General features: G+C 33.5%; 1 protein-coding gene and 1 long non-coding RNA gene across 4 annotated transcripts in view; both read left to right on the forward strand.

Annotated features, from left to right (window-relative positions):
- The window catches only part of LOC125240866 (EF-hand domain-containing protein 1-like), a 75282-nt gene that overhangs the window by 32185 nt on the left and 25654 nt on the right, over positions 1–17443 (forward strand). For both annotated transcript variants that reach the window (XM_048149009.1, XM_048149011.1), the window contains one exon: positions 1669–1819. In XM_048149009.1, the coding sequence (XP_048004966.1) occupies positions 1669–1819 (151 nt within the window). The remainder of the gene's footprint in view (positions 1–1668; positions 1820–17443) is intronic.
- Positions 6568–12051, forward strand: LOC125240875. Of its 2 annotated transcripts, XR_007178683.1 has the most exons (7): positions 6568–6946; positions 7621–8058; positions 8439–8697; positions 8832–8997; positions 9626–9821; positions 9909–10030; positions 11137–12051. It is a non-coding gene; the product is annotated as an uncharacterized LOC125240875 (long non-coding RNA). The 2 variants fall into 2 exon arrangements; XR_007178684.1 differs by lacking the exon at positions 7621–8058 and having other exon boundaries at positions 6589–6946.

Raw genomic sequence — 17443 nt, forward strand, 5'->3', positions numbered from 1 at the left:
CTACTAATGTGCCATGAGAAAGTTTCCAAAATTGCTGAAAGATGAAGATTGAAACTTTCCATTTCGGAAATTAATTTTGTCTATATTTCTTGTGAAACTTTTTTGGAAAGTATCCTCAAGTTGCATCGCATTAGTATGGTAGTCAGGGGAGGTCAGTTGGGGTTAAGTGCGTTTTCACATTATCCGATCCGATATTGGATGTCGGAAGGATTTCAATAGTAAAAATCAAAGATGGCGGCTTAAATGTATGGGAATATCGGTCCTACATCCGATATCGGATCGGATAATGTGAAAACGCGCTAAGGCTGAATAGAGATAACAGCTCATAATAGTCATAATACTCTTTAATGGCCATTTTTAATATTCATGAAATTATATATTTCAGCGCAATGCTCTCGTGATGAGGTGATATAATGTTGTAAAGGTTATATATGGAGAAGTTTTCAAACGGTGACCTTAAGAATCTCTTAATCTAGAAATGAGTGAACAACTTGCAGAAGTCGTCTTATCTGCATAAGTTTCATAACTTCCCTGTCGGCGTGATTCGAACTTTAATATAAGGTAACATAGGGTGAGACTAAAGGGTTTTTCTTGAGGATAAGATAAAAAATGTTCCGTACAATGAAGCACTACGGGCGATTTTCTATATCTTATACTGCAAGAAAAACACTTATCTTACCCCATGTTACCTTACGTCGACAATTAGTTCGATATGGATCGGATATGTTAGAGTCAAATCAAAAGCGTCGTTTCTTTAAACAAACACGTCACTTTTGACACAGATATATCTCATTCATATCGTATCAACAGCTAATTTTTGATGTGTATTATAATTCGAATCGGGCAAAAATCTCTTTAAGTATGAATAGGGCTTTCATTTAAAACTTGAGCTTAAGCAAACTTTACAGAATAGGTACTTAATGCTGGACTCTTTTTACCTGTGTTAAGTATTAATGAACATTCAAGAGTTTCAGATTATTCTCTTCAACTTACTCTGTCACAAATGTGGCAAATTCATTAATTTCCGCTATCGGTTGTCCCTTTTCGCGATTGTTATATCGTTTTTAGCTATAGGTAAACGTTATTTAAATTGTTTTAAATTGCTATACCTTTTGATACTGGGGATCATCCACATATTACGTCACACCAAATTTCAGGTTTTTGGACCCCTCCCCCCCTATGTCACGCTTTTTTGTATCCCTTTAACAGGGATTGTCACATTTAGTATGACCCCCTCCCCCCCCTTACACTGTGACGTAATATATGGATGACGCCTTAGTTAGCGTATCTGTATATCAGTTAAAATCAAATCAAATCATTCATTCAGAAAATAGGCTACATATGTACTTTTACACGTCAACATTATTCAGAAAATTAACAATTGAATATTGTTAATTTTCTGAATTATTTTGAACTTGATAGGTTCAGTAGTTTTTGAGAAAAATACGGAAAACTACGGAACCCTACACTGAGCGTGGCCCGACACGCTCTTGGCCGGTTTTTTTGTCTTATTTGTATGGTACTTAGGTACGTTTTTTTCTTAGACTATCTGTCTATACGGAGTTATATATGTCTTTGTCCTAGCGAATTACAGAGGAGCTAATTAATGAATTATTTAATTGTGTAAAGGTAAGTATATGTTCCAAAATGAATGCAATCTGGTTTCAGTGTCATTTCCGTCCATTGTGATGGAGGTGACCGAGGAGGAGGTGACCGAGTACTACTCCCCGAGTGACCTAATTGTGGGGGAGACGGTTTTCGTACTCGGCCGACGTTTTCTCATCAGCGACTGCGATCCGTTCACTAGGAAATATTATCGGTAATGTGTACTATTTCTACCTAATGTTTACTAATAGAAAAACATGATATTTTGAAGTGTCGGTTGGATTATAAAAACCTCCTATTGTCCCGGATTTGTAAGTTCACATTTTTGACACATTTGTTTTGAAGTATGTTGCGATGTGGCTAAGACGTATCGTTTGCCAAATCTAACGATTCATTTCGAATTGGTTGAATCGATTAGGCCCTATGTACAAGGAGGCGCTTAAACAAATATACGAGATTTCTATCAACTTACTGAAATGGCATTTGAATCAAAAGGACAGACTCTGCCACAGCACTAGTTTAAAAATAAAAATGAATGATAAATGACATAATAAGTAAATCTTGCGTGATAAAATAATATCGTAAAATACTCCGATACGAAGATATACGAAGATCCGCAAAAATGTAACATGTGTTAGATTATGTTTAAAGTAAGCAAAATATTGTTTTTAAGTACTTGATTTTTTTTTAATATTATTACAGGATTTTATTTAAAATTTCATTAGGTTGCGCGAGTTTACGTTTTGTGGACGCTGTCATGTGTCAAAAAGAGGTTCTTACAGCTCTGGGACAATAACTGTAGTACGACCACACTGTACGAATAACTTGCAATATTTAGTTGCATTGTCTTTACCCCTTTACACCCGAGCTGATACAGTCGTGAGACTCGTGAGGTTGTTAACAAATAATTGTCAATTTTAACTTAACACATGCCATTGAAATTCAAAATATGTTCGCGTACCTCGATTTTTTCGATTGGAAAGATGTCCCTTTGTATTTCTTTCCCATCAAGGAAACCATTTGGGTATTTTGGACCTTTGGGAAGATTGTGCGAAGCCAACACGTAGAGACCCTTTTGACACTTTAGTGAAATGTAAGGTTTACACCGAGCGGATGCTGCCCTTGCCCATCTATCTGAGACGTACGCAGAGGCAGCAAAAACCAAGGTGTAAGAACTATTAGATTTAATTTATTAGAAACAGTAATCTAAAATAAACAGAGCTATCAAGTGACAGCGATTATATATATACTATGCTATGCTATGCGTTTCCAAATGAATGTATATATAAAGTACCTAAAACATACGTAGCGAAGTCGTAAAAGTCAAAGGGAAGCAAATGGACTAACCCTGCCCAGGGCAGTTAGTAAAATTTCTCGAACAATGAACAAAACTGAATGGTATATTCGGAGAGAACAAACCCAACCCTCAAGTTAAAAGTGCAAAGTTAATTCAATTATACATTCCCAGTGACTTAACAGTGACTTGTCGACACAATAATTACTCATTCGAGGCTTCTACACGGGCCTTATTTTTTTGCAATATCGGGCCTGATACTCATGGTGTCCTCCTATTACTCACATGACATGAGTCACATATTAGAGAAATATACCAATAGTTGCCGGCCACATATTACAGTGAACATATGGCCTGTTTAGATAGTCCTATACCTACACAGAAAAAAATGGTTTTTTGAAACAAGAACCAGATGTGTTTCACCTAATATTTCTTGATCTCAAATATATATATCTTGAAATAAGATAATCTCACTAACGTTTCAAAAATTTAAAATTCTTCATATTCAAGACCGAAAATCTTGGATGAAAGCAAATATTATTTGAGTCAAAATTTATATCTCAAATCAAAACTAATTTATTTCTCACCTGAAGAATGATTAAGCAGATTTGATTTAAGAATTCATTCTTGTGCCAATATAGAGTCAAACTTAGCTCAAGATTACATTTAAATCTCAAATGAACAACTGAAAAGTATTCAAGCAAGTAATATATTACTTGATAGGAGATATTATTTAGTTCACCCAAGAATTATTGAAATATTCAGCCAAGTATGTAGACATTCTAAAATCAAGTAATATATTTCTTGGTAAAAGATTTTACTAGTTTCATTCAAGATCTAGTTATATTTACAATCAAGAATTTACAAAATCTTAAAGCAAGTAATATATTTCTTGGTAAAAGATATTACTAGTTTCATTCAAGATCTAGTTAAATTTACAATCAAGAATTTAAAAAATCTTAAAGCAAGTAATATATTTCTCGGTAAAAGATATTACTAGTTTCATTCAAGATTCTGTTAAATTAACAATCAAGAATTAAAACAATCTTAAAGAAAGTAATATATTTCTTGGTAAAAGATATTACTAGTTTCATTCAAGATCCAGTTAAATTTACAATCAAGAATTTAAAAAATCTTAAAGCAAGTAATATATTTCTCGGTAAAAGATATTACTAGTTTCATTCAAGATTCGGTTAAATTAACAGTCAAGAATTAAGACAATCTAAAAGCAAGTAATATATTTCTCGGTAGAAGATATTACTAGTTTCATTCAAGATTCAGTTAAATTAATAACCAAGAATTAAGACAATCTAAAAGAAAGTAATATATTTCTCGGTATTAAAAGATATTACTAATTTCATTCAAGATTCAATTAAATTAACAAACAAGAATTTAGACATTCTAAAAGCAAGTAATATATTTCTCGGTAGAAGATATTACTAGTTTTATTCAAGATTCACTTAAATTAACAATCAAGAATTAAGATTATCTCAAAACAAATAATATACTTCTCGGTAAAAGATATTACTAGTTTTATTCAAGATTCAGTTAAATTAACAATCAAGAATTTAGACATTTTAAAAGGAAATAAAAAATTTCTCGGTTGAAGATATTACTAGTTCAATCAAGATTCGGCTAAATTAACAATCAAGAATCAGAAATCCTAAAAGCAAGTACCTAATATATTTCTCGGTAGAAGATATTACTAGTTTCACTCAAGATTCAGTTAAATTAACAATGAAGAATGTAATAATATATAATATGACTAAGGACTACAAATACTACTATAGACAACAACACCCACACTCAGTATTACTATAGACTATAAATTTGTATGATAAGAAGCAAGCAAAGCATTTGTCACGGGTTTTAGTAATGTTTGCTGGAAAAACAATTAGTAGGTACTGAAAAGTATCGAAGTAGCGGGAATTCCCGGTACGACGCAGGTACCGGACATTTTAGTCTGGTACTGAAGATTGTACCGGCACCGCAATCTATATACCTAAATATTGGCTTATATGCGTTGTACAAACCATAGCGAGGATTAAATACTTCGTCTGTTTGCATGTAATTGTATTGTATACCTATATATACTTACCTATGTTACGGAAAAAATCGTTTTTGTCTCAAGACAGTCGAAATATTTGAATCTTAAATCAAGACCTTCGAAAGCAAAAGCATTATTGCTCCAAGATATTATTTCTTGCTAGTTCTTGCAACAAAATTTACAAATCTTGTCTCAAGAAGTTGCATTTTTTGCTATGAGCAGTGTTGCTGTATTCATTTTTTACCCGATAATCTTGGAGAATGGTTTAGCGAACAATCTTCACACAATCTACCACGCTTTTGATATGTTTTTGAAATAATTGTAAAAGGCATAAAATAATAAACCGTTTCATAAAACAACAAAGGCATAGAGCTACTTAGCGTGTTGCTACTTAGTTTTGCATAGGTACTTATACATTTCGAAAATTCCTTTCTAGTGTTTATCAAAATAATGAAATACGCATTATTTTTAAGTTTGATTAAAATCATGCACCAGTTACTTTTATAAGTTTTTTTTTATTATTGTTTAATAGGAGGCAAACGAGATGTAAATAAAAAAAATGTTTATTTCTTAGTATAGACAGTCAAGCAAAAAGTGAGAATAAAAAATGGCGGCAAACTGCAAGGGCGCGGGTTTTACGTCCCATGGAAAATTTTAATTTCGCTTGTTTTTTTACTCTCACGATTTGCTTGATCGTCTATAATTTATTGTATTTTTCGCATAATTTAAAACATACAGTTTTAAAAATAACCATACAACGAACAATTGACATTTAGATATAAAAAAGTTAAGCCTTAACGCGTGGCATTTTCAAGTGTAGGTATGTACCTACCAAAAAAGACACGTTACAAACCATACAAGTGCAATCACATAGATTACATACTGATTATCTATCATGAAGTTACGTATGTTTACTCATAAAACGTACTATTTCTAAATTAAACGTTTTTGGAATTTGCTTACAGGTTAAAAATGTCGTTTTTTTTATAGAAATGTCGATCATTTGTCGTACCTGCACTTTATTACTTAAGAAAAATATTTTTTTCAATGATCTTTGCCTTCCTTAAAAATAGGCCCCCTCCAGAAGTAACTGGTGCATGATTTTATACTTTTGACAAGTAGGAAAATAAAGCCCAATAGGTTAGAAGGCGGGATCGCCCAAGATTTTCTTGAAATAAGGTACCTATTTTATGGTTGCATATAAAACAAAAACAGATTTTATTAAATTTTGCCTCAAATACACATTATTTTGAAAAATACTACATGACAACTTTTATTTCTTACATAATTTGCCGTCGGGTAGCATTTTTAAAAATAGTTTATCCAAAAAACACCGAATGTGTGACCGTGCAATAGCATTAAGACGGAAAGAGACTAAACTTCGGGCCTCTTTCCCATGTGACAGCTTGGAAAAAAAGAGTAGAAATTGAACTATTTTTTTTATCATGGCTACACTTACTGTTTTCATACAAAAGAGACGTCAAAGTGATTCAATAGTTGCCATATGCAAGACGTTTTACATAGACAGTGGTGCCCCTATTATTTTCTACTCTTTTTTGCCAGACTGTATATAGACGGTCAAGCAAATCGTGAGAACAAAATTAAAATTTTCTATGGGACGACAATGTATGAGCACATTATTCAAATTTGCCGCCATTTTTTACTCTCATGCTTTGCTTAACCATCTATAGTTACATTATCTAGGTTGGACTTGTGATTACTGATGTATTTATTGGGTAAAAAAAAACTGATACTGGCAACATTCTCAAGTTGTCATCCAACAAACCAAGCTAACGGCCGAATGTGATCTGCTCGTGTACTGTTCTGTGCTCTTTTCGCTCGTTTTTTTGCGTCGTTGTCATTGCTGTGAAAGTGTTATGGTGGTAAAATTAACTTGGTGATTGCAATCGCAAGTATACCTACTAAAATAATGGAAGAAGACACAGAAAACAAATTGGTATCCTGGGATTTGCCGTCAGTAGTCGTCGAGAACTTTAAAAGTAAGTTGTGTATTTTCTAGAATATCGCTGGCAGATCAAAAGGTATGGCAGATAAAATAGTTTCTCTTTAAAGCGTAAAGTAAGCATTTTTGTTTTACCAAGATACATATTAAATGTTAGGTTAAACAAAATTACCTAAGTACATCATTTACATTTTTACTCATTTGCTAGATATATTTGTATGTTACTAAACTATTAAGAACTAAAGTATTATCTTATCAAAACGAGACAATGGGCATTTTGACACGTGGATGTAAATAAAACAAGTTATATTAATACTCGAAGTCCCATTTTGTTCAAATAATGTGTGAAAATCGTGAAATTTTAAATCAAAATAACGAAAGCTTCTTAATCGTTTATTTTGCAACTGCCATACATCTCCGGGGTCGATCAAGATGTTCATTTGTCTTCTGAAGTTTTTAAATTTCAAATATATTTTGTCACCATGTCGCAGTGGAAGACTTTGATTCAGCCTGTCTCCAACCGCAAGACTTAATGATATTGTGGTTTTGTGCTATTTTTAGTTATTACAGATATTTATTCGTTTTTGATCCACATATTTCGTTCATTTCCCATTTCAATATACATAGGAGAGTTCCGCGATAGCTATCAAATATGCTTCAATAAGTATAAGATCATTGATATCCAATTATTTAAGTTATTTTTTTTTACAGAAAATGATATAAGCAAGGAACAGTTCAAATATTTGGTTTTAAATGATACTTGAAAGAGCTTTGCAAACACATTGTGCACCGAATTAAACTAAAAAGTAAACTACAAGATTACTTAGACTCAGTTACTGATACTGAAACTGCATACTTCTTCAATGAAGATTTAATGGTTATTAAAGCGAAAACAAACTGTATAGAAGTGATGCAAGTTGATCAAGATCAGTCAGTTATTCTGACAGACATTACTTTGGATTTGGATTCCTACTTAAGTGTACCAAGTAGGCTTTCACTGCCATAATTTGAATTGAAGAGTATCCGCCAATGTACTCCACAAGTAAATAGTGTTCTAAATTATTATCAAAAATACAAACAATTGAACTCGCAAAAAAGCATCATTGTTGATGTTTTGGTGAAATATCACTACACATTTATTGTTAACAAGTAAGTACTTAGCTAATGGATTATAGGAGACCAGACAGCAGTAGTTTCAGGCTTGGTACAGTCACCTGCAATAATGTCTTACACAACGAAGGCCTCAAAAATATCTTACACACTCTTACAATGTCTCGTAAGGTATTAGTGGCAGATATTTTTGCAGCCTTTATTGCGTAAGATATTATTACAGGTTACAGGTGACTGTACTTGCATGTCAATCCAGATGGATTGACGACTAGTGCGAGTTAGATATTCTTTCACAAGGGAGCAAAATTATGCATTTACGTCAAGGGTAGTTGTGATGGTTTTCTGTCTGGTTTCTATAATAAAATTAGTATTAATACTTAAATATGAATGAAGATTATTCAAAATATTTTTTTCCTCAGCAACATCAAACCAGAAGAATTCAATTTGCTAGCTGCAAAAATAGTTTCACTTTTCCCAACTGAAAGTATATATACCTACTATATGAAAGCTGTGCCAACATGCAAATCTGCTTCAAGAAAATATGTGCCCGCTAAAGGCACATTAGTGGACAAGGTTCGAAATCTCCTGTACATATCAGGAGAAAAGTGCAGGGGCTTAAACCCACTTGCTCTAATAGGGATTCGGATACAGATGTAGAGTCTGTGGAAAATAATCAAGGTAAAATCCATACTTATATTCGTACCTACTAATAATATAAATGCAATAGTAACTCTGTCTGTCTGTTGTCTTTTTTCCTTTTGATTTCACAAAGTATAGCGAAGTTTCGATAATTTTTTTTTGTTTTATTTCAGGGACTGCTTCAAATGACGACGCTATTTGGCTGAAATATAATGAGCTATGGGACCAAGTTTGTGAAAGGTGGAATAACACCTTTGAATTAAGACACAAACAATTGAAACTGTACATGATTTTCTTGAAACCTGGGCCATTTGAAAAGACAGCAAAGTAGATACTCTGGTAAGACATTCCTCAAAATAACTAGCCACCTCAATTCTATTTATATATGTATACAATTTATATTAATGCTTTTTATGACATCTCAGAATATTATAATAATAATGCAATTTAATGTTCAATACGATCACATAATATTATTATTATTTTTTGTAATTATTGTTCAACATCTATTTCTTTTTTAAATTAATTATTGAATTTATTTGAGAGTATTTTCTATTTTTAAAATGTAATATTGTATTGTACCCTAATTATGATAATTTAACTTTAACTTTGACATGTAAAATTGTTAATTTTATGAATAAATGAATATGAATATATGAATATGAATATTACAGATAAATTCCATACATATATAAATATAATTGATTTTAGCATAAGATTTTTATTACTGGCCATGTTATACTAAAATGAATTCTGTGACCTATGAACAAAGCTTATTTCATAGGTCACAGAATTCATTACACCAAAAATGATTTTGGTGTAAGGTGGCCACTGTGGCCAGTTACTACACTAAATACATTAAAAATAAACGCCGTATTTCCTTTAGAACACTTCTCTTAATCAAAGCGTCTTATATTTATTTTAGTAGGTATACTTGCCATCGCAATCACCAATTTATTTTTCACAGCAATGACAACGACGCAAAAAAACGAACGAAAAGAAAAAGAGCACACAAGCAGATCACATTCAGCCATTAGCATTCAGTTTGTTGGATGACAACTTGAAAATGTTCAAATTCAAATGGGATTCAAGTTCAACCCAGGACCTTGTACTTCATAGGCAGAGTCACTACCCACGAAGAAAGATACAGAGGCCGTTAAAACGTAATTAATTACAATGCATTCATAATTGATCATTTTATGAAAATATGTGTGAGTCTAATGTCTCATATAATTTTTTTTTAATTTCAGACAAAATAATTCCGGTGCAGATTTACCTGCTATATTTTTTAATACCACCCAAAGGCCGGAAATCTAGGAAAGTCAAATTCTCAACCACTGAATCAATCCAGGGCTTATTAGTTCAGATAGATGTAAGTATTAGATGCATCCAATCCAAATTTAAGGGTTTTATTCTATTTATTTTAATATTAATATACATTTATATTATTAACTATAAAAGTTGTGTAACTGTTCAGTTAATGTTTTACTATTTTACTCTTCGAGTCAAGCGAGTTCAATATATTTCATTTTGGTAAATATGTTCCCAGAACATAATAAAGTAGTATTCCATTTAATATTTCCCACTCATTTTATATGAAAATCATTACTAGTGAGTGTGCATGGGACAACGTCCCACTTTGTCGATTGCTATAAAGCCGCTTTGTCAGTTTATTCATATAAAGATACAAGTAAATCTTGCCTTAATGGTAACCGACAAAGTGGGACGTTTTACTAAACACACTCTACGTGTGTAAACTGTAAGGCATGCAAAGTTGCCATAGAGCCACCATAATGAAGTCATATTTTACTTACCATGTTTTGGTATTTGTTACTTCTTTATTTAATTACAATAATTAAGGGAAAAATTAAAAACTTTTCACCACACCAACTGGTAAAGGCTTACTTTGCTATTCAAAAACAGATAGCAAAATTGCATTTTATCCACTAGAGTGCCAAATAATTTCAAACAAAATTTCACTTGATATCTTTAATTTTAGCTTCCTGGTGGAAATTACCGAAATATATATGACTATTTTGAATCATAATTATTGAATAAATTGATAGTTTTGATTTAGTTTGATGTTTTATAGTCAGTGTTTTCTTCGTGTTGGTGTGGTGAACATTTTTGTGTTTCACTCGGCGGCAAAGTTTGTTTAACCTTCGTCCTTTGAAACCCTCGCAACGCACAAGATTCCACTTTTCGAACCACTCGCTACGCTCGCGAGTGGTTCAATATTGGAATCTTTCGGTTGCTCAGGTTTCAATATTGGCACGTGCGGTTAAACAACAACTTTCCCCCTTGTAAAACAACTAACTATTGTGTACCTTAAAATTCCATTTTCTATATGACTAAGTCTCTGCTGTACATATTTTAATGAAGAAAAAAGAACTTATATTTTTGTAGTGGAGCCTCTGCTGAGCAGTGGGATATTCCTGGGAACTATGGCATTACTTTTAAATTATGTTTTTAATGCAGGACGCCGGAGATATCGACAGCGTAATCGCAGCCCAGAAAGCTAAGGCTGCAGCCCGGAAGGATACCGTGCAACCCTCCGTGCTCATACAACGACCGCTACAAAACTTCGCCCAGATATACATCGTTATTCATGATATCAAATACCACGTGCATTCAGCTGCAAAGACGTTCGACTTGTTGTTTAAGATTTACCACGTTTTTCACGCCAAGTATCCCCAAGTGTGTGAGCACCTCCACGTAATTATTCAAAAAAAGTGTATCAAATCCATACGGCGTATGATACAGTAGGTACCACCGTATATAGTTGACGTTTTAAACTTAGACGTTTTAATTTTATTATAGTATAGGATCCGTACTAAGCTCGATCTTCACCAACGTGTTAACCAGATGAAAATAAGTTTCTGAACATGTCTCCTCAATAAAAATGAATGGTCAAGATTATTTTTTAAAAATCTTTGAATTTTTTTTTATATAATCTTGACCATTTTTATTGAGGTTACCATAGTAAGACATGTTCAGAAACTTATTTTACTTAATAAAATATTATTTTCACCTGGTTAACACGTCGGTGAAGATCGAGCTTAGTACGGATCTTAGACTATAAAGTTCTTGAAATGTAAAAATATACTAAGCTACAGAAATTGTATCTATGACATTTGGTCTTATGTACCTACTTAAGTATTTGCACCATCTATTTACAATTGACGTGATTTATTCTAAGTTTGACTTGTAGAGAATCTTGGTACTTTGTAGCTCTAATCAATCTTGGTAGCTCATACATTTATGTACCTATATGCTTATAAGTCAAAATGTTTTCCGTTCTAAATTCAGTTTTAATACTGTATAGTGATACTGATAGGTTCTGAATTTGTAATTACTTTCTTTAACTGGTGCATAAAATAAATGAGAAACTTACATTTCACTTTCATTCCATTATTTCCGAATAGGTATAAATGTGTTTCAAAACTAATTTGGCTTGTATAAATTAGACTGGAATACTATCAAAACTCATTCATACTTAAAACGGCACAAGTCTTTTTGTAAAAAGTTAAATCTTGAGTTGATTAGCACTTCTGTGGGTTAAGATAATTCTTCTTGTAACATGTTCGTTCTAGTTGTAAAATAGAACGTATTCTAATTACATACTTACATTAAGCTTTTCTTTTAAGTTTGTATTTCTGGTTCTTGTTGTAAAGGGACACGCACTCCATCAAAATTTAAACCTCTTCTTTAAAAGTGGAAATTTGTGTATTTATCCTAGTTACAAAATATACCATTTTATTATTGTTTTATTAAGGTAGGTAATTTAATCAAGTCATAATTGTCGCAAAGTCTATAGTGATGAAATGACCATAATTATTATAGGTAAAGGTAGGCAAACAAAACTAAAGATGTTAAATAGATAAAAAAATACATCATAAGTATTTCATTTGAGACATAAAAATGATAAGAATAAAACAAAAATAAAATGGTAAATTTTGTAAACGCGCCAAATACACAAACGTCCGTATGAAAAGTGTTGTAGCTCATGTTGTGCCGTTCTCGAGAATGTTCTCCATTTTGTATAGGAAACGTTCTCGCTCAAAGCCCATAGTAAACGGAGAACATTCTCGAGAACGGCACACCTTATAGTCGTGATTAAGAAGAGATTTACCTAATTTGAATGGAATACGTTCCATTTTACGACAAGAATGACACTTTTTATAAAAATAATAAAACACTCTTAAAAGAAGAGCTTTACTTCATTTGATTGGAATACGTTCCATTTTACGACAAGAATGACACTTTTTATAAGAAGAATTAAACACTCTTAAAAGAAGAGCTTTACTTCATTTGATTGGAATACGTTCTATTTTACGACAAGAATGACACTTTTTATAAGAAGAATTAAACACTCTTAAAAGAAGAGCTTTACTTCATTTGATTGGAATACGTTCCATTTTACGACAAGAATGACACTTTTTATAAGAAGAATTAAACACTCTTAAAAGAAGAGCTTTACTTCATTTGATTCGAATAAGTTCCATTTTACAACAAGAAAGGAACTATTTTGCAAGAACAATTAATGCTTTTGAGTAAATTATCTCGGTTACTTAGAACAAGATATTTTCGTTCTTGGGTCAAACAATTTAGCTTTTAAAAAAAGAGCTTTACATCATTTGACCGGAATATGGGCCATTTGACAATAAGAACAAAACGCTCTTGAGTAAATTAATCAGCTATTTAGATCAAGATATTTTCGTTCTTGGGTCAAACAATTTAGCTTTTAAAAAAAGAACCTTACATCATTTGAAGAGAATGATGTACGGATCTTTTTTTAAAAGCTAAATTGTTTGACCCAAGAACGAAAATATCTTGTTTTAAATATTTTCGTTCTTGGGTTAAACAATTTAGCTTTTGAAAAAAGAGCCTTACATCATTTGAAGAGAATATGTGCTATTTTACAATAAGAACTAACGCTTTTGAGCCAATTTTTAATACTATTATAAACAAAATACATTCAATCTTCGTTAAATACGCTTACTATGCAAATTTCACCCCGCGCTTTTTGGAATTAGGTTTTTAAATTTGAATTTGACCTTCCTTTATCGCACTTATTGCAACCCTATTGTTTAAAAAAATAGACAGACTTAGTATGGACGACAACTAGTAAATACCTTATATACCTTAGGTATATTTAAAATATAAGCCAACGTCAGATACCCTAAACCGAAAGCAACGGTGTTATGAAACATTTCCATCCATCAATAACTTTGATTTTCAATTTAGAGTAGGTCCTACGGGAAAAGCATTTCACTGACGTGGAATTCAGTTCATGTTTCGGGTGTGCTGTACTCCCCAAAGACTCGCTACAATGTTGTTAGGTAGTCGTTTCAATTATTTGGAGCCACGTCAGTGTATTCGAGAAGCATGTTGAATATCTTTTCCAAATTTGGCGTCGACGTTCGAAACATCGAACTTTGCAAGTAAAACTTATCCGCTTAAGTTAAATACTTTAGCTTTAGCAATTTTGCTCAATATAGCGTTACGTTATTTCCTCGTATTTCCCCAGGAACACGAGCACCTAGGTCAAGTTCAGACTGTTACTGCATTTTCACATTATCCGATCCGATATCGGATGTAGGACCGAAATCCCTTATATTTTAGCCGCCATCTTTGATTTTTGCTTTGAAATCCTTCCTACATCCGATATCGGGTCGGATAATGTGAAAACGCACTTAAGAGCCGCAAGTTCAGACTACAGATTATTCCGAAAAGACAAATATGTCCTATGATATGATGAATTGATGATATTTTATTTTAATAACAAAACGATTGCGTTCTACCTTGGGATAGCATTGCGCGAAATCCATCAATGAAAATGCTCCTCGTTATGAAGCAACACAATGTCGAGCAATGTACGTGAGTGATCCGTTAGGTACATATTTAGAATTTTATTTGAATTTATCATTGATTGTTAGTAAATAGGTCCATATAAATAATGATCGTTAGCTCAACACTCAGTGGAGATAATATCTTAGGCAAGTAAGCCAGACGGGCTATAAGGTGGACAATGAAATCTCGACGTCAACCGACGTTCGGCGCAGTAAGCTCGTTTGCGTTAATGCCATAATATTCGAGTTCATCCATTTTATCTTTTATATTCTTTTAGTGTTTGTGTTCGTTATGACACTGATATATCCCTGTGATCACTCTTCACCTGTGCAGTTTAGATCTTACGACATCGTCGTTTAAATTTCTAGGTACTTAGCTATAGAAACAAAATTCTGTTTCTAAGAAAATTTGTGGCTGCGTGCTTAGCTATAGAAACGAAATTCTGTTTCTAAGAAAATTTGTGGCTGCGTACTTAGCTATAGAAACGAAATTCTGTTTCTAAGAAAATTTGTGCCTGCGTACTTAATTACTTATTCAAGCTGATAGCAAATTATACCTAGGTACATATAATTATTGAAACAAATATTCATTGTTGCTTGATCAACCCGTGTAAATATTATAACGATTGTCTTATTTGATACATGGGCATGGAGCAGGTCTCCTGAAATCAACTCATTATGAGAATAGTGTTAAATCGAACAAGTACCTACAGGGGCCCATTTTTTTTAATGCTATGGCACAATAATTACCATTATGCGTGTCTTGAGACATTTTTGCCAGCTTCATGTCAATATAATAAAGGAAAAGATTACGAAGAAGAAATTCAATGATTACTGGCAGACTCAGAACTGGGCTGAAAAAATTATTGTTAGATGATAGAATATATAGAGGGTTAGTACAATTCATAATCAGCGTAGCCGATGCAGAAAAGAACAACTACCACTTGGTGGCGTCACCTTTTGCATCTAAAACGGCCTTAATTCTGAGCGGCATTGTATCTACCAACTGTCTATACTCCTCAGGGGTTATTCCATTCCAGACACCCACAAGTTTCTCCTTAAAATCAGCTTTGGATTTAGAAGGATCTTTTCGCAACTTTTTCTTCATTTACCACTACAAAAGTCTGGACTGCTGGATGGCCATGATATGGTAGGAATTTGTTTTTGTTTCAGCCACTCCATCGTTGTCTTGCCAGTATGACATAAGGCACCATCTTGTTGAAAAGTAAATCCATTTATATACTTAAACTTTCTTATAGACGGTAGTGAACTCTATTCCAAGATGCTTTTGTATTTCTCTGCATTGATGGTTCCATCTATAAATTGCAGACATCCCACACCCTGTGCCGACATACAGCCCCAAATCATTTAAAGATGCTGGAAACTACACCTTGCGTTCAAGACAGTCTTTGTGAAATGCATCTCCTTTTTCTTGAATGACTTTACTTCGTTCATCGCCAACTATGACCTCAAATTTGGATTTGTCGCTCCATATTATTTTTCGCCACTGATCGGCAGTCCAGTTTCTGTAGTTTTGTGCAAATTTCAACCTGTTAGTTTTCTGCTTTTGAGTAAGTAAGTAATGGTTTCTGTTTAGCGGTGTGAAAACCGAAGCCCATTATTTTCATTACTGTCTTTCAGGTATCGACTGAAATGTTTATTTTGATCGCGTCATGCCATAGTTAGATAAGTTCTCCTGCTCTTGCATGACGATTTTTCCTGATGATGCTCCTCAAAATCCTGTTTTCTCTTTGGCAGTTATTCTTCGACGGCCAGATTTATTTAAACAGGAGACGGTTCCGTGTTTTAGTTGATGCTGGATGATTGTATGCGCCGTAGATCTTGGCAAAAAAAGGTCTTTGGATATTTTGGAACGTAGATTTGCCGCTATTGTTACTGGAAATTATAATATAATAATACCTACCAACTACGGATATTAATAGTGTGAGGGGCCCATTTCTCGAACGATATTTGACAAATATTATTAGTCCACGAACTGTCATATTGTATGGGTTGCCATGACAACACACTAATATTATTAGAAAATAACTTTCGAGAAATGGGCCCCAGGTGTAGGTACTTAGTGCCAAATATTATAATACATTTTATAAGACTTATAAACTTAGGAACTACGAGTATAAAATAAAATTATAGGTAACTGTTTTCAATATCATCAATGAATGAATAGTGAGTTAGTAAATTTAAAATCAATACTTTACAGAATGGTATAACTTCCAAGAATAGATTTTCATTACCAAGGGAACAATGCAGGTGGAGGTTTTCCACTAAGGTCGTGAGAACTAATACCGATTGTCGCGAATCTACGTCATATTGCGGGTGCCTACCCCACCCGTTCCGGGGTCAGTCAGGGCTCTATTTTGGGCCCTCTGCTCTTTGGCGTTATGGTCAATGATCTGGCCTTGGTGCCTAAGCATGCGCAATGCCTACTCTATGCTGACGACCTGAAACTGATTTACAGGGTCCAGGAAGAGTCTGACTTACAATCTTTACAAAGTGATATTGATCGGGTTTATGAATGGAGTCTTGTAAACAAACTTCAGTTCAATGTTGACAAATGTGCGGTTATTACTTTTAGTAAAGTGCGTAGTCCCCTGTGTAGGCAGTATCTCCTGGGGTGGAAACCCATCGCCCGTGTCACATCAATACGTGACTTGGGGGTTGTTTTAGATTCCCACCTTAACTTTCACGAGCATATGACAATGCTTGCTGCAGACTGTTACCGCAGGCTTGGGTTTGTTGTCCGCAACGCCAAAGAATTTGACGATCCCAGGGCCATAAAGCTTCTTTATGCTGCCCTCGTGAGAAGTAAGCTAATTGTTAACTATATCACAACCAAGGCACAGTATTCGGAGATAGCAGTAAGGGCGTCTGCAAAGTCATACGTGCGGACGGAGCAGGCAAGCGGCTTAACT

This window comes from Leguminivora glycinivorella, chromosome Z (assembly GCF_023078275.1).
Source record: "Leguminivora glycinivorella isolate SPB_JAAS2020 chromosome Z, LegGlyc_1.1, whole genome shotgun sequence".
Lineage (NCBI taxonomy): Eukaryota > Metazoa > Arthropoda > Insecta > Lepidoptera > Tortricidae > Leguminivora > Leguminivora glycinivorella.